We start from the raw sequence: 23,421 nt of genomic DNA, 5'->3' as shown, positions 1-23,421 counted from the left end.
CTATAGTGCACAAATATACTGACCCTCATTAAGACATGCATACACTTATCTCTAAGCTCAATTTTTTATCATACGCGAATGCATAACATCAGGTCGTCTTAAACACACACATTCCGCAGCACATATCCTAACCCACTTATCCATGCTCCTTCCTCACTATCTACCCCATCTGTGTCACCCCTGTCTGTCTACCCTTCCCCTTTAGAATGTAAGCTCTCACGAGCAGGGCCCTCATCCCTCACGTACTTCTCCTCTCCCTACTTATAGTATAATTTATTCCTAACTCCCCACAATAACACCTAACACCTGGTTGCTCATGTCCTGCTGCTTGTGTTATGCAGTTATGTTTATAAACCATGTCCTTGTCCTGCATTGTTTTGTATTACTATTAACTGTTTTTCTTGTGTGCTCATTTATGTACTGTGTAAGGCGCTGCAGAACCTTTGTGGCGCCATATAAATAAAGGATAATAATAATGCATTATTTTGAGTTGTTTTATGTATCTATAAAATATAAATATGTATTTAGAAGTATAAATTTAATGACGGTAGTACTTAGGGGAAGCAGCAGCCATTGTTGAACTCCTGCTGATAGGGGCAGCTTAGTGTTCCAGTGATGAGGCCAGGAAGCATTATTTTCCGTTTCTAAAACCCAGTAGAAGCAAACACTGTTCCAATCTGAACCTTGCAACCTATGAATTTGTATGAGAGCTGAAGGCAAGGGAACACTATTAGCTTATGCTGATATGGAATAAACAGTAATTGATATTACTTTTAGCTCCAGTTGGCATTGGATTTGTAATTGGAATATTGACTAAAGTACTTCGTGACATTTCAGTTTCCCCCAGATTATTACAAAACATCAAAAAAAAAAAAAAGGTTTAGTTTGCATGCCCACGGCAGGAGCGAGGCAGAGAAAATGGAGAGGGAAGTCATACACACGCACAGAACCATACAACCATGGAAAGTACAGCCTGACAGGTCACCAAGGAAACACACCCCAGCAGTCAGGTGCGTCAGGGTGGGTTCCCTGTGCCCCCTATGGAGTCGAAGAAAGAGACTTAACATGTAAGCAACATAAGTCTCTTTTTCTTCTTCCTTTACTATGGGGCACATCTCAAAGCTGTCCCCCTATGGGCGGGGACGCTCCTGAGCTGCAGTGAGCACAGAACGCCTGAAGGCGGCGTCCGAGGACGCAAAAGTATCAAAAGCGGATGAAGGTATGAGCAGATGACCACGTAGCAGCCTTACAGAGCTGTTCTGCAGAAGCCCCACAGTGCCCTGACCAAGAAGTCCCCACTGACCGCGTGGAATGGAACGTCGCCACGGCAGGAGTAAGAAGGTTCGCCAAGGAGTAAGCCTGGTGAAAGGTGAGGCAGAGCCAGCGGGCCAAGGTCTGCTTAGTAGCCAGCCAGCCCCTCTTATGATCATCATATAAGACAAAAGACAAACAGTGAATCCGACTTGCGAAAATCTCGGGTCCGTCTGACATAAAGCCGGAGAGACATCCAAGGAAGCTTCCGGGTGAGAAGAATCCGAAGTCTGGAAAGCAGATGCCACAATTTCTTGATTTATGTGGAAGCGTAACACCACCTTGGGAATGTAGCCCAGGCGAGTATGCAGCACAGCCCTGTCCAAATGGAAGATAAGGAACGGGGAGCAACATGATATTTTACATGTGAGCCAGTGCAAATCAACAGTTTGTAACAGTTCAAAAGGGGAGCAGATTGGAAAGCTCGGAGAACCAGCGACAAGTTCCAGAGAGCCACAGGAGACACGAATGGTGGCTGAGTGTGGAGAACTCCCTGGAAAAAAGGTTGCACGTCCGGGAGTAGTACACGCTGCCTTTGGAAGAGAACAGACAAGGCTGAAACCTGGACCTTCAAGGGCGAGAGCCGGAGTCCCAAATACACACCTGCCTGCAGAAAAGACGCGCGATAGTTGGAAAGACCTGGGGTTAAACCCCTAGTCGCACAGCAAGCAAAGTAGGTATGCCAAACCCTGTGATAAATATGTGCTGAAGAAGGCTTCCTAGCCTGCAGCATGGTCCGAATGACCCCCCTGGAGAATATACCTTCACTCTTAGGCAGTGGCGGGCTGGGCCGGGGGGCAGGGTGCCATGTGCCCCCCGGGCCGCAGCGTCATACGGGCCGCAGGCAGTCTGTGTCACTGTGACACAGACTGCACCGCACGTGTAGCGCTGACCGGACGGAGTTCGGTCAGCGATACACAGCACAAACACACAGCCGCCGGAGCGGGTAGCTGTGTGTTTGCTGTAATCAGCAGCCGCTGAGAGTCTGTCAGACTCTCATCGGCTGCTGCTGCTCCCACTGCGGGAGCCATCTTCCTGCTCCAGCAGTGGGTAACGGGGGAGACGTCATGAGTAATGACGTCTCTCCCATGCAAAGCGGCCGGAGACCAGGAGTGGGAGTTTCAGGTAAGTGATTTTTTTTTTTTTTTAATTAAGTCTCTCTCTGTGGGGGGGGGGGCACTACCAGGGGGTGGATTACTACTGGGGGCACTACCAGGGGGGTGGATTACTACTGGGGGCACTACAAGGGGGGGGGGACTACTACTAATGGGGGCACTACAAGGGGGGGGACTACTACTACTGGGGGCACTACAAAGGGGGACTACTACTACTACTGGGGGGCACTACAAAGGGGGCGGACTACTACTACTACTGGGGGCACTACAAGGGGGGGGGACTACTACTACTGGGGGCACTACAAAGGGGGACTACTACTGGGGGCACTACAAAGGGGGGGGACTACTACTACTGGGGGCACTACAAAGGGGGGACTACTACTACTGGGGGCACTACAAGGGGATACTACTACTACTGGGGGCACTACAAGGGGGGGCTACTACAAGGGGATACTACTACTACTGGGGACACTACAAGGGGGGGGGACTACTACTAGGGGCACTACAAGGGGAGGGGACTACTACTAGGGGCACTACATAGGGGGAGGGGACTACCACTGGGGGCACTGCATCGAGGGACCACTGCTGGGGGCTCTATATAAAGGGAAATACTGGGGGCACTGCATGGGGGGTGGACTGCTACTGGGGGCACTATATAAGGGGCACTGCATAGGGGGTACCACTATTGGGGACACTATATAAGGGGCTTACTACTGGGGGCACAAGGGGCACTGCACAGGGGGGACCACTACTGGGGGCACTATATAAGGGGCTTACTACTGGGGGCACAAGGGGCACTGCATAGGGGGGGGGGATCACTACTGGAGGCCTGCATAAGGGTGTTCTCTCCTGTGGCACACGGGGGCACTGCATATGGGCACTACGACAGGGGGCTGCCCCTAATCTTTATTTTTACCTTACATTAATCCCATATGGACCCGCCTCCTCCCTGAAACATTTGAGGGGGGGGGCACCGTAGCACGCACGTTCTTCGGGCACCCTGGCTACACGCTACTCTGCCAGGGCCACCTGCATGCATTTGCCCCCCAGGCTAAAAGTTGCCAGCCAGCCCCTGCTCTTAGGACAGATGTCTCAAGAGCCACCCCGTCAAAGTGAAACGGATCAGTTCTGGATGGAAACACGGACCCAATGACAGTTAATCCGGCCGCGGAGGTAGACACAGTGGTGCATCTATGGAGAGGCCCAACAAATCTGCGTACCAAACCCACTGAGGCCAATTCAGCGCCACCAGGATCATCGTGCCTCCCTCCAGCTTAAACTTGTGGAGAACCAGAGGAATCATCGAGACCGGATGGAAAATGTAAAACAGAGGGAAGCTTCAAGAGAAGGCCAAGGCATCTACCGGGAGAGCTTCTGGATCCCTGGTACAGGAGCAGTATCTCAATAGTTGCTGATAGTGACGAGATGCCAACATGTCTATGTCAACAACGGTGGACTAGTAGTTGGAAGACGCCTAGATGCAGTGCACATTCGCCCGCAAGAACGTCCTGACGGCTTAGGAAGTCCGCATCCCAAATCTGGACCCTCAAGATGACAATGTGGACAGCGCTGGAAGATGATGCTCTGTCCAAAGGAGAATGCGGCTGACTTCCAGCATGGCTCCTTGACTGAGTGTGCCGCCCTGGTGGTTTATGTAAGCCACCATGGTTGCATTCTCAGACTGTACCTTTACCGGACGTCCCTGGCACAGAGCCCTGTATACGGCACGAAGTTCCAGGGTGTTGATGAAGAGCTGGCTCTTTAGAAGAATCAAACGACCCTGAAAGCTCTGATGACAGGTCACCGCCCCCCTACCCCGAAGGCTTGCATCGGTGGTGAGCAAAGACCCAGTTCTGGATCCAAAAGGGGCGGCACTTGTTCAGATGTGAGCAATGGAGCTACCACAGTAAAGAGAAACTGACCTCCCAGGGAAGAATGAGAGTCTGTGCCTTGAGGTTCAGGCGCGGGCTTGATCCGTCGTTTCAGAATGACCCCTTGCAGAGACCAGGAATGGAACGGACTCTACTCCCCCATGTCGAACGTTGAGACCAGAGACTCCAGAATCTGCATGCATGAGTGAATGGACAGCCGACGCTGGCCTAGAAAGGAGCAGATTTCTGGCTTGTAAGCTTACGATATTGTCCAGAGGGAGGAAGAAAGAATCTTTGAGCTTGAGTCCAACAAGGCTCCAAAGTTGAGCATTTCCTGGGACAGAGTTAGCGTGGGTTTCCGCCAATTGATTATCCATCCGTGTGACTGCAGCAGCTCTACCTTCAGATGGATGTGGTCTCTGAGAACTGTCGGAGACTGGGCCAGGAAAAGAAAGTCATCCAGGCAGGGTAAGATTCTGCTGCCTCTGCGACAAAGATGTGCTGCCTTTACCGCAACAACAGTGGTTCTGCACTTCCCGAGGCACCAAACAACTGAATCTTATCCAATTAAGCCACCAACGCATGTGTCTACATTGAACATTAATCTTGTTGCCGGGTGCTCATATGCCAAGTGGCAACATCGGCTTCTCTGTGATTAGCTTTGTACATTATCTTACAGAGTGGTATAAACCCACATAGCACTCACCCTGCTTTGCTGCTTTGGCACGTGTCCATTCTCTGTTTTTTCACTTGCACCAGTTAGAAAATCTTGTCCTATGTTAAATACTTTATCCGTCTGTTGATAAATATATAGAACAAACAAGCTATTGATCATTAATGGGCTACATGAAATAGGATTGTTTTAATGATGGTTGTAATTAACTGTGAGCATGTGTGATGACATAAGGTTACACACAAAGTGGCAATCATTTCTAAACATGATTATGAAAATCGATATTTTAAAAATGTTTTACATTTTGGCAGTTTGAATGTATTTCATACACGGAGTTGGATTTATTTTTAAAATTACTTAAGAATATTTTAATTATGAATCTGTTTTAGTATAAAGATCTGACTATGTAAGATCAGTCCAACACTTTTTAAGTGATGTTTAAGTACATTTTAAGATGATGTTGTGATGAAGTACTTCTATTGGACTTATCCCTTATTGCATTTTGGAACAAATTATTGTAATGAAGTGATCAAATCATTTTAAAAGGTGATCTAGTTTCAAAGGTGTGCCTCCTTCACGGTGTATAAATTAGTATATTTACTCTAATCCTCTTGTGTTAATAGGTGGCATAAGGAGAAGATCTACATTATTAAGAGCTTGTGAATGCGAGATAGAATCTTTTTTTAAATATTTATCTTGTCAAAAAGAAGTTGTTATTTCTAGCTGTACTAGCACATGAATTGCTATGTATAATATATAATTGATTTATTGTGGCTGATTTTTACAGCAAGCTCTCGAATCCGAAAGCTCTTTCGGATTTTCATGAAAACAGTATCATTTTGTAGTGGAAACTCCTAGAAATAATCTGCACTTTGTTTCATCTCAATCCATCAAGTCAAAGCTGAGCAATAACAAAAACAAAATGTATTGACATCATCAATGTAAGAGATAGCTGAGGCACCATGTGTGCGGCCGGTAAGGGGTGGGGGAGAGGTGATTTGGGCCCGCAGTCACTTGAATAGGATAGGCTACATAGCAGTCTGTGCACAGGGCGCACAGTGACATTGGTGTGAGTGGTGGGTGAATAGGATAGGCTACATAGCAGTCTGTGCACAGGGCGCACAGTGACATTGGTGTGAGTGGTGGGTGAATAGGATAGGCTACATAGCAGTCTGTGCACAGGGCACACAGTGACAATGGTGTGAGTTATGGATGAATAGGATAGGCTACATAGCAGGCACACAGTGACATTGGTGAGAGTGGTGGGTGAATAGGATAGGCTACATAGCAGTCTGTGCACAGGGCACACAGTGACATTGGGGAGAGTGGTGGGTGAATTGGATAGGCTACATAGCAGTCTGTGCACAGGGCACACAGTGACATTAGTGTGAGTGGTGGGTGAATTGGACAGGCTACATAGCAGTCTGTGCACAGAGCACACAGTGACATTGGTGTGAGTGGTGGGTGAATAGGATGGGCTACATAGCAGTCTGTGCACAGGACACACAGTGACATTGGTGAGTGGTGGGTGAATAGGAGGCTACATAGCAGTCTGTGCACAGGGCACACAGTGACACTGGTGAGAGTGGTGGGTGAAGGTGCTGCTGCCACCAGTCTATATAGCGCTGCTGCTCACGTGGGGCATGCCCCCGACATGGCCCCAATGCAAAGCAATACAACTAGGGCACTTCAAATTAATAAAAAAATGTGGTAATGTGATTTCATCTAGTTGTGTAATATAAATGGAGGAAATCAGTTATTTGCTTTCAATAAAAAAAAAATTACGTATAAATATTGACAGTCTTTTAGCAGTATTACTACCTCATTACTTGTTTTGCTAGTTTGCTGTTCTGCAGATATATTCAACTGGTGTGTTATATCCAGAGACCTAAAAGTGATAGAAAATTCAGATATGATGTACTTAAGAGATCAGTAATGCTTATTATTCAGCAATAGAACAATGTATTTGTGGTACAACAGTCCTGTGGAGGAGGAAATACTGACATCATGCACTGCTAAACAGAATGACAGTTGCATATGTTATGTCAGACAATGTATAAAAAGCATGCAAGGTCCACTTACACAAGAACAGAAGGGCAGTCATACAAGCACACGTATGTCAATGTTTAAAATTATGCAAAAAGAGACCCGCAACCTCTGGTAATAAACAAGTCTCTAATAAAAATGCAAAGTTTTACTGAATATACTAAATCACAAAAAATTCACAAAATAACATCAAAATACATAAGAAGCAACATATCAATTCCTAGCATGAGGGTCTCTAATAGTACGCTGTGATAGAAATAGAGACAGCTCACAGATAAAAAATTGTCAACACCGGATATATCGGTGTATGAAAAACGTGAAAATGAGGTGAATAAGATACAAAAATATATGTAACATAAGCAGTGGTATGACAACTCGGTCATGTCTATATAGAGTTAAAAACTATTAAAATCAAAAAGCTCCTTCCAGCCAGGCCAATATCGCTTATTCACATTGGTTTTGTTTATATATTTCGTGTTATATTTATTTCTAGATCCTATTTTTATTGTCTAAACAAGTCTATTATATTTAGCATATTATGTTTCATATTACATATGTATTTTTTATTCCAAAAGTGAATGACTAAGACCACGTAAGTGCCATTTTAATTAATTAGCAGCACCTTTCTGTAGCAAGAAAACGTCCGCTCCTGCTAATTCCACATCTGCTTGTGACGAAGGTGCCCATCCGGCATTTAAAACATCAACTTCATTCTGTCTCCGGTGCCTGATCTGTACGAGCGCTGTGCTTTCACCAGCTAAACACCACACGGAAGCACTTGACAACTGTGCTGATATTCCGCCAGGAAGCTTACCACAGTTGTCCGCTAACTCACCACTACTCAGGGCCATTGCTACCATTAGGCAGCTGCCCAATGGCTCCAGCCACTGGAGGGTGCCACTGAGTCCACCAAACAAAAAGAAATTAAGGATGTCTCTTTCAAAGACATGCCTCTTTCGCAAGGCGCTGGCAGCAGCCGCAGGTTTAATCATTTACAGCTGCTACTACTCTCAACCCCATCACACATGATCTCACCGGTCACTGCCTCGTCCGGGGTGAATGTGTGTGTGTGTGTGAGACATTTCAAAAAGGTATAGAGTCATTACAATAAGGTATGTGAAACTAGTTACATAGAAGGTATACTGTTCTGATTAATTTTAAGTTATCCAATATGCTGCATATTTCCTATTATTATAACAACATACTTCTGAACAATTAAATATTATGTTTTAGGTCTATATAATTGTGAGGGATTTAATGGGTGCTGACTTATATTGGGGCACAGATGTGTGACATATATATTGGGGCACCGATGTATGGCATAATGTATTGGGGGCACAGCTGTATGGCATATAAAGAATTTTGGGCACGTGTGGCATAAGTATTTGGGCATTGTGTGGCAGAATTATGAATCTGTGGCACAGAGCTGTGGCATATTATGAACTAGGGGCAGTGTTATGAGGCACATTATGATTTAGAAGCTCTGATGTGTGGCATAGGAGTTGGGGCATTTCTATATAGTACATTATAAATTGGGACACTGCTGTGTGGCTTATTATAAATTGGGGACACTGATGCATAGCAGATTATGATTTGGAGGGAGGAGGGACGGTAGGTGAAATGTTAACTAGGGTGCACAGAAACCTTGCACCAGCAAGTGGACCACGAACACGAGGGCCAGCATGCATCAGTCCTATGGTGCAGAGTCATCTGTGGATTTACAAATATAAAGAGCTGCGACCATCCAATATTAATCAATATCTCAGTTATCTTTCGTGCATACAGTATAACAGCTTTCTAGCTCCTGGATTGTACTCAATTAATATGAGACTCATTTATACCTACGGAAGCACAATGATGTCAATTGAGCATTTTATATATTATTACTGGGACATTTTTAATTTGGTGTTGACGATTTTCGTTATCTAGGAGCTGTCTCTATTTCTATTACAGTGGTCTATAAGAGAAGCTCATGTTAGAAGTTGTATATATTACTGCTTATATATTTTTAGATGTTATTTTGTGAATTTTATGTTATGTTTAGTATATTAATTAAAACTTTGCATTTTTATAAGAGACTTGTTTATTACCAGAAGTTGCACATCCCTTTTCTTTTGCATATCTCTACAGTTTGGAGGATTTGAACAAACCTTCTATTCCATGGGAAGCTACATCTCGGTATTACATTTAGCCCCAAGAGTGGCAAATTTTTGTTCAAATTTATCAATGTATAAAAATCATGCAAGGTCCACTTACACAACCACAGGGCAGTTGTACAAGCTCATAGCACATGTATGTCAGACAATGTATAAAATGCATAGAAAGTCCACTTACACAAGCACAGGGCAGTCATACAAGCTCACAGCACATATATGTCAGACAATGTATAAAAAGCATGGTAGCCCCACTTACAGCAGCACAGAAGGGTAGTCATACAAAGCACACGTATGTCAGACAATCCATAAAAAGCATGGAAGGCCCTTACACAAGCACTGAAGGGCAGTCAAACAAGCTCACAGCACACGTATGTTAGACAATGCATAAAAAGCATGGAAGTCCCACTTACAGCAGCACTGAAGGGTAGTCATACAAGCTCACAGCACACGTATGTCATACAATCCATAAAAAGCATGGAAGCCCCACTACAGCAGCACAGAAGGGCAGTCATACAAGCTCACAGCACACGTATGTCATACAATCCATAAAAAGCATGGAAGCCCCACTACAGCAGCACAGAAGGGCAGTCATACAAGCTCACAGCACACGTATGTCATACAATCCATAAAAAGCATGGAAGCCCCACTACAGCAGCACAGAAGGGCAGTCATACAAGCTCACAGCACACGTATGTCAGAAAATGAATAAAAAGCATGGAAGTCCCACTACAGCAGCACAGAAGGGCAGTCATACAAGCTCACAGCACACGTATGTCAGAAAATGAATAAAAAGCATGGAAGCCCCACTACAGCAGCACAGAAGGGCAGTCATACAAGCTCACAGCACACGTATGTCAGAAAATGAATAAAAAGCATGGAAGCCCCACTACAGCAGCACAGAAGGGCAGTCATACAAGCTCACAGCACACGTATGTCAGAAAATGAATAAAAAGCATGGAAGCCCCACTACAGCAGCACAGAAGGGCAGTCATACAAGCTCACAGCACACGTATGTCAGAAAATGAATAAAAAGCATGGAAGCCCCACTACAGCAGCACAGAAGGGCAGTCATACAAGCTCACAGCACACGTATGTCAGAAAATGAATAAAAAGCATGGAAGCCCCACTACAGCAGCACAGAAGGGCAGTCATACAAGCTCACAGCACACGTATGTCAGAAAATGAATAAAAAGCATGGAAGCCCCACTACAGCAGCACAGAAGGGCAGTCATACAAGCTCACAGCACACGTATGTCAGAAAATGAATAAAAAGCATGGAAGCCCCACTACAGCAGCACAGAAGGGCAGTCATACAAGCTCACAGCACACGTATGTCAGAAAATGAATAAAAAGCATGGAAGCCCCACTACAGCAGCACAGAAGGGCAGTCATACAAGCTCACAGCACACGTATGTCAGAAAATGAATAAAAAGCATGGAAGCCCCACTACAGCAGCACAGAAGGGCAGTCATACAAGCTCACAGCACACGTATGTCAGAAAATGAATAAAAAGCATGGAAGCCCCACTACAGCAGCACAGAAGGGCAGTCATACAAGCTCACAGCACACGTATGTCAGAAAATGAATAAAAAGCATGGAAGCCCCACTACAGCAGCACAGAAGGGCAGTCATACAAGCTCACAGCACACGTATGTCAGAAAATGAATAAAAAGCATGGAAGCCCCACTACAGCAGCACAGAAGGGCAGTCATACAAGCTCACAGCACACGTATGTCAGAAAATGAATAAAAAGCATGGAAGCCCCACTACAGCAGCACAGAAGGGCAGTCATACAAGCTCACAGCACACGTATGTCAGAAAATGAATAAAAAGCATGGAAGCCCCACTACAGCAGCACAGAAGGGCAGTCATACAAGCTCACAGCACACGTATGTCAGAAAATGAATAAAAAGCATGGAAGCCCCACTACAGCAGCACAGAAGGGCAGTCATACAAGCTCACAGCACACGTATGTCAGAAAATGAATAAAAAGCATGGAAGCCCCACTACAGCAGCACAGAAGGGCAGTCATACAAGCTCACAGCACACGTATGTCAGAAAATGAATAAAAAGCATGGAAGCCCCACTACAGCAGCACAGAAGGGCAGTCATACAAGCTCACAGCACACGTATGTCAGAAAATGAATAAAAAGCATGGAAGCCCCACTACAGCAGCACAGAAGGGCAGTCATACAAGCTCACAGCACACGTATGTCAGAAAATGAATAAAAAGCATGGAAGCCCCACTACAGCAGCACAGAAGGGCAGTCATACAAGCTCACAGCACACGTATGTCAGAAAATGAATAAAAAGCATGGAAGCCCCACTACAGCAGCACAGAAGGGCAGTCATACAAGCTCACAGCACACGTATGTCAGAAAATGAATAAAAAGCATGGAAGCCCCACTACAGCAGCACAGAAGGGCAGTCATACAAGCTCACAGCACACGTATGTCAGAAAATGAATAAAAAGCATGGAAGCCCCACTACAGCAGCACAGAAGGGCAGTCATACAAGCTCACAGCACACGTATGTCAGAAAATGAATAAAAAGCATGGAAGCCCCACTACAGCAGCACAGAAGGGCAGTCATACAAGCTCACAGCACACGTATGTCAGAAAATGAATAAAAAGCATGGAAGCCCCACTACAGCAGCACAGAAGGGCAGTCATACAAGCTCACAGCACACGTATGTCAGAAAATGAATAAAAAGCATGGAAGCCCCACTACAGCAGCACAGAAGGGCAGTCATACAAGCTCACAGCACACGTATGTCAGAAAATGAATAAAAAGCATGGAAGCCCCACTACAGCAGCACAGAAGGGCAGTCATACAAGCTCACAGCACACGTATGTCAGAAAATGAATAAAAAGCATGGAAGCCCCACTACAGCAGCACAGAAGGGCAGTCATACAAGCTCACAGCACACGTATGTCAGAAAATGAATAAAAAGCATGGAAGCCCCACTACAGCAGCACAGAAGGGCAGTCATACAAGCTCACAGCACACGTATGTCAGAAAATGAATAAAAAGCATGGAAGCCCCACTACAGCAGCACAGAAGGGCAGTCATACAAGCTCACAGCACACGTATGTCAGAAAATGAATAAAAAGCATGGAAGCCCCACTACAGCAGCACAGAAGGGCAGTCATACAAGCTCACAGCACACGTATGTCAGAAAATGAATAAAAAGCATGGAAGCCCCACTACAGCAGCACAGAAGGGCAGTCATACAAGCTCACAGCACACGTATGTCAGAAAATGAATAAAAAGCATGGAAGCCCCACTACAGCAGCACAGAAGGGCAGTCATACAAGCTCACAGCACACGTATGTCAGAAAATGAATAAAAAGCATGGAAGCCCCACTACAGCAGCACAGAAGGGCAGTCATACAAGCTCACAGCACACGTATGTCAGAAAATGAATAAAAAGCATGGAAGCCCCACTACAGCAGCACAGAAGGGCAGTCATACAAGCTCACAGCACACGTATGTCAGAAAATGAATAAAAAGCATGGAAGCCCCACTACAGCAGCACAGAAGGGCAGTCATACAAGCTCACAGCACACGTATGTCAGAAAATGAATAAAAAGCATGGAAGCCCCACTACAGCAGCACAGAAGGGCAGTCATACAAGCTCACAGCACACGTATGTCAGAAAATGAATAAAAAGCATGGAAGCCCCACTACAGCAGCACAGAAGGGCAGTCATACAAGCTCACAGCACACGTATGTCAGAAAATGAATAAAAAGCATGGAAGCCCCACTACAGCAGCACAGAAGGGCAGTCATACAAGCTCACAGCACACGTATGTCAGAAAATGAATAAAAAGCATGGAAGCCCCACTACAGCAGCACAGAAGGGCAGTCATACAAGCTCACAGCACACGTATGTCAGAAAATGAATAAAAAGCATGGAAGCCCCACTACAGCAGCACAGAAGGGCAGTCATACAAGCTCACAGCACACGTATGTCAGAAAATGAATAAAAAGCATGGAAGCCCCACTACAGCAGCACAGAAGGGCAGTCATACAAGCTCACAGCACACGTATGTCAGAAAATGAATAAAAAGCATGGAAGCCCCACTACAGCAGCACAGAAGGGCAGTCATACAAGCTCACAGCACACGTATGTCAGAAAATGAATAAAAAGCATGGAAGCCCCACTACAGCAGCACAGAAGGGCAGTCATACAAGCTCACAGCACACGTATGTCAGAAAATGAATAAAAAGCATGGAAGCCCCACTACAGCAGCACAGAAGGGCAGTCATACAAGCTCACAGCACACGTATGTCAGAAAATGAATAAAAAGCATGGAAGCCCCACTACAGCAGCACAGAAGGGCAGTCATACAAGCTCACAGCACACGTATGTCAGAAAATGAATAAAAAGCATGGAAGCCCCACTACAGCAGCACAGAAGGGCAGTCATACAAGCTCACAGCACACGTATGTCAGAAAATGAATAAAAAGCATGGAAGCCCCACTACAGCAGCACAGAAGGGCAGTCATACAAGCTCACAGCACACGTATGTCAGAAAATGAATAAAAAGCATGGAAGCCCCACTACAGCAGCACAGAAGGGCAGTCATACAAGCTCACAGCACACGTATGTCAGAAAATGAATAAAAAGCATGGAAGCCCCACTACAGCAGCACAGAAGGGCAGTCATACAAGCTCACAGCACACGTATGTCAGAAAATGAATAAAAAGCATGGAAGCCCCACTACAGCAGCACAGAAGGGCAGTCATACAAGCTCACAGCACACGTATGTCAGAAAATGAATAAAAAGCATGGAAGCCCCACTACAGCAGCACAGAAGGGCAGTCATACAAGCTCACAGCACACGTATGTCAGAAAATGAATAAAAAGCATGGAAGCCCCACTACAGCAGCACAGAAGGGCAGTCATACAAGCTCACAGCACACGTATGTCAGAAAATGAATAAAAAGCATGGAAGCCCCACTACAGCAGCACAGAAGGGCAGTCATACAAGCTCACAGCACACGTATGTCAGAAAATGAATAAAAAGCATGGAAGCCCCACTACAGCAGCACAGAAGGGCAGTCATACAAGCTCACAGCACACGTATGTCAGAAAATGAATAAAAAGCATGGAAGCCCCACTACAGCAGCACAGAAGGGCAGTCATACAAGCTCACAGCACACGTATGTCAGAAAATGAATAAAAAGCATGGAAGCCCCACTACAGCAGCACAGAAGGGCAGTCATACAAGCTCACAGCACACGTATGTCAGAAAATGAATAAAAAGCATGGAAGCCCCACTACAGCAGCACAGAAGGGCAGTCATACAAGCTCACAGCACACGTATGTCAGAAAATGAATAAAAAGCATGGAAGCCCCACTACAGCAGCACAGAAGGGCAGTCATACAAGCTCACAGCACACGTATGTCAGAAAATGAATAAAAAGCATGGAAGCCCCACTACAGCAGCACAGAAGGGCAGTCATACAAGCTCACAGCACACGTATGTCAGAAAATGAATAAAAAGCATGGAAGCCCCACTACAGCAGCACAGAAGGGCAGTCATACAAGCTCACAGCACACGTATGTCAGAAAATGAATAAAAAGCATGGAAGCCCCACTACAGCAGCACAGAAGGGCAGTCATACAAGCTCACAGCACACGTATGTCAGAAAATGAATAAAAAGCATGGAAGCCCCACTACAGCAGCACAGAAGGGCAGTCATACAAGCTCACAGCACACGTATGTCAGAAAATGAATAAAAAGCATGGAAGCCCCACTACAGCAGCACAGAAGGGCAGTCATACAAGCTCACAGCACACGTATGTCAGAAAATGAATAAAAAGCATGGAAGCCCCACTACAGCAGCACAGAAGGGCAGTCATACAAGCTCACAGCACACGTATGTCAGAAAATGAATAAAAAGCATGGAAGCCCCACTACAGCAGCACAGAAGGGCAGTCATACAAGCTCACAGCACACGTATGTCAGAAAATGAATAAAAAGCATGGAAGCCCCACTACAGCAGCACAGAAGGGCAGTCATACAAGCTCACAGCACACGTATGTCAGAAAATGAATAAAAAGCATGGAAGCCCCACTACAGCAGCACAGAAGGGCAGTCATACAAGCTCACAGCACACGTATGTCAGAAAATGAATAAAAAGCATGGAAGCCCCACTACAGCAGCACAGAAGGGCAGTCATACAAGCTCACAGCACACGTATGTCAGAAAATGAATAAAAAGCATGGAAGCCCCACTACAGCAGCACAGAAGGGCAGTCATACAAGCTCACAGCACACGTATGTCAGAAAATGAATAAAAAGCATGGAAGCCCCACTACAGCAGCACAGAAGGGCAGTCATACAAGCTCACAGCACACGTATGTCAGAAAATGAATAAAAAGCATGGAAGCCCCACTACAGCAGCACAGAAGGGCAGTCATACAAGCTCACAGCACACGTATGTCAGAAAATGAATAAAAAGCATGGAAGCCCCACTACAGCAGCACAGAAGGGCAGTCATACAAGCTCACAGCACACGTATGTCAGAAAATGAATAAAAAGCATGGAAGCCCCACTACAGCAGCACAGAAGGGCAGTCATACAAGCTCACAGCACACGTATGTCAGAAAATGAATAAAAAGCATGGAAGCCCCACTACAGCAGCACAGAAGGGCAGTCATACAAGCTCACAGCACACGTATGTCAGAAAATGAATAAAAAGCATGGAAGCCCCACTACAGCAGCACAGAAGGGCAGTCATACAAGCTCACAGCACACGTATGTCAGAAAATGAATAAAAAGCATGGAAGCCCCACTACAGCAGCACAGAAGGGCAGTCATACAAGCTCACAGCACACGTATGTCAGAAAATGAATAAAAAGCATGGAAGCCCCACTACAGCAGCACAGAAGGGCAGTCATACAAGCTCACAGCACACGTATGTCAGAAAATGAATAAAAAGCATGGAAGCCCCACTACAGCAGCACAGAAGGGCAGTCATACAAGCTCACAGCACACGTATGTCAGAAAATGAATAAAAAGCATGGAAGCCCCACTACAGCAGCACAGAAGGGCAGTCATACAAGCTCACAGCACACGTATGTCAGAAAATGAATAAAAAGCATGGAAGCCCCACTACAGCAGCACAGAAGGGCAGTCATACAAGCTCACAGCACACGTATGTCAGAAAATGAATAAAAAGCATGGAAGCCCCACTACAGCAGCACAGAAGGGCAGTCATACAAGCTCACAGCACACGTATGTCAGAAAATGAATAAAAAGCATGGAAGCCCCACTACAGCAGCACAGAAGGGCAGTCATACAAGCTCACAGCACACGTATGTCAGAAAATGAATAAAAAGCATGGAAGCCCCCACTACAGCAGCACAGAAGGGCAGTCATACAAGCTCACAGCACACGTATGTCAGAAAATGAATAAAAAGCATGGAAGCCCCACTACAGCAGCACAGAAGGGCAGTCATACAAGCTCACAGCACACGTATGTCAGAAAATGAATAAAAAGCATGGAAGCCCCACTACAGCAGCACAGAAGGGCAGTCATACAAGCTCACAGCACACGTATGTCAGAAAATGAATAAAAAGCATGGAAGCCCCACTACAGCAGCACAGAAGGGCAGTCATACAAGCTCACAGCACACGTATGTCAGAAAATGAATAAAAAGCATGGAAGCCCCACTACAGCAGCACAGAAGGGCAGTCATACAAGCTCACAGCACACGTATGTCAGAAAATGAATAAAAAGCATGGAAGCCCCACTACAGCAGCACAGAAGGGCAGTCATACAAGCTCACAGCACACGTATGTCAGAAAATGAATAAAAAGCATGGAAGCCCCACTACAGCAGCACAGAAGGGCAGTCATACAAGCTCACAGCACACGTATGTCAGAAAATGAATAAAAAGCATGGAAGCCCCACTACAGCAGCACAGAAGGGCAGTCATACAAGCTCACAGCACACGTATGTCAGAAAATGCATAAAAAGCATGGAAGCCCCACTACAGCAGCACAGAAGGGCAGTCATACAAGCTCACAGCACACGTATGTCAGAAAATGAATAAAAAGCATGGAAGCCCCACTACAGCAGCACAGAAGGGCAGTCATACAAGCTCACAGCACACGTATGTCATACAATCCATAAAAAGCATGGAAGCCCCACTACAGCAGCACAGAAGGGCAGTCATACAAGCTCACAGCACACGTATGTCAGAAAATGAATAAAAAGCATGGAAGCCCCACTACAGCAGCACAGAAGGGCAGTCATACAAGCTCACAGCACACGTATGTCAGAAAATGAATAAAAAGCATGGAAGCCCCACTACAGCAGCACAGAAGGGCAGTCATACAAGCTCACAGCACACGTATGTCAGAAAATGAATAAAAAGCATGGAAGCCCCACTACAGCAGCACAGAAGGGCAGTCATACAAGCTCACAGCACACGTATGTCATACAATCCATAAAAAGCATGGAAGCCCCACTACAGCAGCACAGAAGGGCAGTCATACAAGCTCACAGCACACGTATGTCAGAAAATGAATAAAAAGCATGGAAGCCCCACTACAGCAGCACAGAAGGGCAGTCATACAAGCTCACAGCACACGTATGTCAGAAAATGAATAAAAAGCATGGAAGCCCCACTACAGCAGCACAGAAGGGCAGTCATACAAGCTCACAGCACACGTATGTCAGAAAATGAATAAAAAGCATGGAAGCCCCACTACAGCAGCACAGAAGGGCAGTCATACAAGCTCACAGCACACGTATGTCAGAAAATGAATAAAAAGCATGGAAGCCCCACTACAGCAGCACAGAAGGGCAGTCATACAAGCTCACAGCACACGTATGTCAGAAAATGAATAAAAAGCATGGAAGCCCCACTACAGCAGCACAGAAGGGCAGTCATACAAGCTCACAGCACACGTATGTCAGAAAATGAATAAAAAGCATGGAAGCCCCACTACAGCAGCACAGAAGGGCAGTCATACAAGCTCACAGCACACGTATGTCAGAAAATGAATAAAAAGCATGGAAGCCCCACTACAGCAGCACAGAAGGGCAGTCATACAAGCTCACAGCACACGTATGTCAGAAAATGAATAAAAAGCATGGAAGCCCCACTACAGCAGCACAGAAGGGCAGTCATACAAGCTCACAGCACACGTATGTCAGAAAATGAATAAAAAGCATGGAAGCCCCACTACAGCAGCACAGAAGGGCAGTCATACAAGCTCACAGCACACGTATGTCAGAAAATGAATAAAAAGCATGGAAGCCCCACTACAGCAGCACAGAAGGGCAGTCATACAAGCTCACAGCACACGTATGTCAGAAAATGAATAAAAAGCATGGAAGCCCCACTACAGCAGCACAGAAGGGCAGTCATACAAGCTCACAGCACACGTATGTCAGAAAATGAATAAAAAGCATGGAAGCCCCACTACAGCAGCACAGAAGGGCAGTCATACAAGCTCACAGCACACGTATGTCAGAAAATGAATAAAAAGCATGGAAGCCCCACTACAGCAGCACAGAAGGGCAGTCATACAAGCTCACAGCACACGTATGTCAGAAAATGAATAAAAAGCATGGAAGCCCCACTACAGCAGCACAGAAGGGCAGTCATACAAGCTCACAGCACACGTATGTCAGAAAATGAATAAAAAGCATGGAAGCCCCACTACAGCAGCACAGAAGGGCAGTCATACAAGCTCACAGCACACGTATGTCAGAAAATGAATAAAAAGCATGGAAGCCCCACTACAGCAGCACAGAAGGGCAGTCATACAAGCTCACAGCACACGTATGTCAGAAAATGAATAAAAAGCATGGAAGCCCCACTACAGCAGCACAGAAGGGCAGTCATACAAGCTCACAGCACACGTATGTCAGAAAATGAATAAAAAGCATGGAAGCCCCACTACAGCAGCACAGAAGGGCAGTCATACAAGCTCACAGCACACGTATGTCAGAAAATGAATAAAAAGCATGGAAGCCCCACTACAGCAGCACAGAAGGGCAGTCATACAAGCTCACAGCACACGTATGTCAGAAAATGAATAAAAAGCATGGAAGCCCCACTACAGCAGCACAGAAGGGCAGTCATACAAGCTCACAGCACACGTATGTCAGAAAATGAATAAAAAGCATGGAAGCCCCACTACAGCAGCACAGAAGGGCAGTCATACAAGCTCACAGCACACGTATGTCAGAAAATGAATAAAAAGCATGGAAGCCCCACTACAGCAGCACAGAAGGGCAGTCATACAAGCTCACAGCACACGTATGTCAGAAAATGAATAAAAAGCATGGAAGCCCCACTACAGCAGCACAGAAGGGCAGTCATACAAGCTCACAGCACACGTATGTCAGAAAATGAATAAAAAGCATGGAAGCCCCACTACAGCAGCACAGAAGGGCAGTCATACAAGCTCACAGCACACGTATGTCAGAAAATGAATAAAAAGCATGGAAGCCCCACTACAGCAGCACAGAAGGGCAGTCATACAAGCTCACAGCACACGTATGTCAGAAAATGAATAAAAAGCATGGAAGCCCCACTACAGCAGCACAGAAGGGCAGTCATACAAGCTCACAGCACACGTATGTCAGAAAATGAATAAAAAGCATGGAAGCCCCACTACAGCAGCACAGAAGGGCAGTCATACAAGCTCACAGCACACGTATGTCAGAAAATGAATAAAAAGCATGGAAGCCCCACTACAGCAGCACAGAAGGGCAGTCATACAAGCTCACAGCACACGTATGTCAGAAAATGAATAAAAAGCATGGAAGCCCCACTACAGCAGCACAGAAGGGCAGTCATACAAGCTCACAGCACACGTATGTCAGAAAATGAATAAAAAGCATGGAAGCCCCACTACAGCAGCACAGAAGGGCAGTCATACAAGCTCACAGCACACGTATGTCAGAAAATGAATAAAAAGCATGGAAGCCCCACTACAGCAGCACAGAAGGGCAGTCATACAAGCTCACAGCACACGTATGTCAGAAAATGAATAAAAAGCATGGAAGCCCCACTACAGCAGCACAGAAGGGCAGTCATACAAGCTCACAGCACACGTATGTCAGAAAATGAATAAAAAGCATGGAAGCCCCACTACAGCAGCACAGAAGGGCAGTCATACAAGCTCACAGCACACGTATGTCAGAAAATGAATAAAAAGCATGGAAGCCCCACTACAGCAGCACAGAAGGGCAGTCATACAAGCTCACAGCACACGTATGTCAGAAAATGAATAAAAAGCATGGAAGCCCCACTACAGCAGCACAGAAGGGCAGTCATACAAGCTCACAGCACACGTATGTCAGAAAATGAATAAAAAGCATGGAAGCCCCACTACAGCAGCACAGAAGGGCAGTCATACAAGCTCACAGCACACGTATGTCAGAAAATGAATAAAAAGCATGGAAGCCCCACTACAGCAGCACAGAAGGGCAGTCATACAAGCTCACAGCACACGTATGTCAGAAAATGAATAAAAAGCATGGAAGCCCCACTACAGCAGCACAGAAGGGCAGTCATACAAGCTCACAGCACACGTATGTCAGAAAATGAATAAAAAGCATGGAAGCCCCACTACAGCAGCACAGAAGGGCAGTCATACAAGCTCACAGCACACGTATGTCAGAAAATGAATAAAAAGCATGGAAGCCCCACTACAGCAGCACAGAAGGGCAGTCATACAAGCTCACAGCACACGTATGTCAGAAAATGAATAAAAAGCATGGAAGCCCCACTACAGCAGCACAGAAGGGCAGTCATACAAGCTCACAGCACACGTATGTCAGAAAATGAATAAAAAGCATGGAAGCCCCACTACAGCAGCACAGAAGGGCAGTCATACAAGCTCACAGCACACGTATGTCAGAAAATGAATAAAAAGCATGGAAGCCCCACTACAGCAGCACAGAAGGGCAGTCATACAAGCTCACAGCACACGTATGTCAGAAAATGAATAAAAAGCATGGAAGCCCCACTACAGCAGCACAGAAGGGCAGTCATACAAGCTCACAGCACACGTATGTCAGAAAATGAATAAAAAGCATGGAAGCCCCACTACAGCAGCACAGAAGGGCAGTCATACAAGCTCACAGCACACGTATGTCAGAAAATGAATAAAAAGCATGGAAGCCCCACTACAGCAGCACAGAAGGGCAGTCATACAAGCTCACAGCACACGTATGTCAGAAAATGAATAAAAAGCATGGAAGCCCCACTACAGCAGCACAGAAGGGCAGTCATACAAGCTCACAGCACAAACAGATCACTTACTTCTGCTGCTCTTGCATCATATGAAGCTGTTCAAGCTTAGTCTTATGCTCAGTCTCTAATTTGTTCATCATATCTTTAATCACAGACATGAAAGCATTAAACTGCATGAGAACAACAATACAAAAAAAGTCAGAAAACATTTTTATATTCATAGTGATCTTGCAAATAAACTCATTATGAATTAGCAAAATAAACCAAATGAATGCAGCCAATTCTTTACTTAAAAACAGTAAAGTGCACAGATTCATCATCTACTTTAGCATTGTGGGGCAGCACCCTAACATATAGTTACAAATACATATAAACAAGCCTAGAATTACCATGTCGCAATGAGAAATGTATTCATTATAAACACAGTGGTAGAAAAACTAAGCTATTAAAAAACATAGAAAATGTCTGAACAAATAACTTGTTTATTTGAAGACACTTACGAGATAGTTATAAGCATACCAAAATAACAAGACACGCTTCAACTTGTGGTCTTATAATTTTTATATAATACTAATAATTTATCTTATGCACAAGAAAGGAAGAATATGAATACAACATTTTATAAAGATTCAGCAGTGATGCATAGGGCAGGATAAACTGGTACAACACATTATTATTATTATTAACAGCATGGTAATACATATAAATCAATTATTCAGAAACATTAAGCAGCATAACAAACACAATGTGTCAGTTGCATAAAATAAATATAAACAGTAGACCAGTGTCGTATGTTTTTAAAGGAGGCACGATCAGCAACCCAAGCCAAAAGTCTGCAAAGGCATATTCAAGCAGTGACTATACATTTATAATGATGACAACATGCTTTATTATATGCGCACTGTGCATTTCTAAGTTTATTTCGGCCAAGTCTAAGCTTCTTTATAGATTATTTCTTGTGGAGAGACGACGGACATGAGGATATGATTAGTATACCTGACTTACAAAAGGAGCACTGACAAACTGTTGCTTTAAATGAAATCCCTTGTAATATTGTTTTCTGGTTATTTTTAATCTACTCATTTACTACACTTTTTGTATCATTTTAAGCCCAGACTCATTCTCCTACAGAACTTATTCAAAACATTAGCGAAATAAAAAAAATAAAAAAAGAAGAAAATCTTTAGCACCAGAACTCAAACACAATAAGTCAGGGAATAACGGTACAGAAGAGGGGATTCCCACCACACAAAATAGTTCAGACTCGGGCACACCAGGGAACAATGCATGTAAACAGCAACAAAAATAACTACTAATCTGTAATAATGTTTAAACTAGAATTTGTTACACTACAATTATGTGTTTAGGGAAATCATCCATTTTAATGCCTAGCCAATTTAAGAGTTACTGCAAATTGCAGACTGTGAAAGGCTGGTCAGACAGATGTGTCCACAAACATCTTACCAACGCACACTACAAATCGCGTTAAACATTACGCATGAGCTCCGCGCGACTCAGTAGCATCAATCGTATTTTCGGGCGACTGTTTACATTCAAATGAATCTTATTCGCAAAGCAATGCGAATAGCACGCACAAAGAAGCTTCTGCTGATTAAAATGATATGCAGCACGCCTATATTCTGTGTGCGACTGTGTCTGTATCTGCATGCGAAATGCTACGTCACAGTGTCAGTGCCTGTGACACATAGCATTTGGCATGCAGATATAACCGTAGTCACACACATAATATAGGCATGCCACATAACATTTTAATCAGCAGAAGCTGCTTGTGCGTCCTATTCGCATCACTTTGCAAATAAGACACTATAAGGAAATAAGTCGCACGAAAAGAAGCTGGGTGCTACAGTGTCACACCACGGCATGGCGCAACTAGAAGGGCTGTTTAACGCGAAAGGAAGTAAGATGTAAGTGGACACACCTGTAAATGACACAGGCAACTAACATCCTTCATGGATGTTCAGAAACCAGGACTCCACAATCCATACCATACTGTT

At 45.0% G+C, this 23,421-nt stretch overlaps 1 protein-coding gene across 1 annotated transcript in view; it reads right to left on the bottom strand.

The window, feature by feature from the left end:
- Positions 1–23,421, bottom strand: part of SCYL2 (SCY1 like pseudokinase 2) — an 83,154-nt gene that overhangs the window by 4,163 nt on the left and 55,570 nt on the right. The window contains exons 14-16 of the mRNA XM_088465545.1: positions 21,476–21,576; positions 6,792–6,858; positions 5,004–5,093 (exon numbers count right to left, since the gene is read on the bottom strand). Of these exons, the coding sequence (XP_088321671.1) occupies positions 5,004–5,093; positions 6,792–6,858; positions 21,476–21,576 (258 nt within the window). The remainder of the gene's footprint in view (positions 1–5,003; positions 5,094–6,791; positions 6,859–21,475; positions 21,577–23,421) is intronic.

This window comes from Taudactylus pleione, unplaced genomic scaffold, assembly GCF_031769625.1.
Source record: "Taudactylus pleione unplaced genomic scaffold, aTauple2 ptg001990l, whole genome shotgun sequence".
In the NCBI taxonomy this organism is placed as follows: domain Eukaryota; kingdom Metazoa; phylum Chordata; class Amphibia; order Anura; family Myobatrachidae; genus Taudactylus; species Taudactylus pleione.
This window is presented reverse-complemented; position numbering and strand designations above follow the sequence as displayed.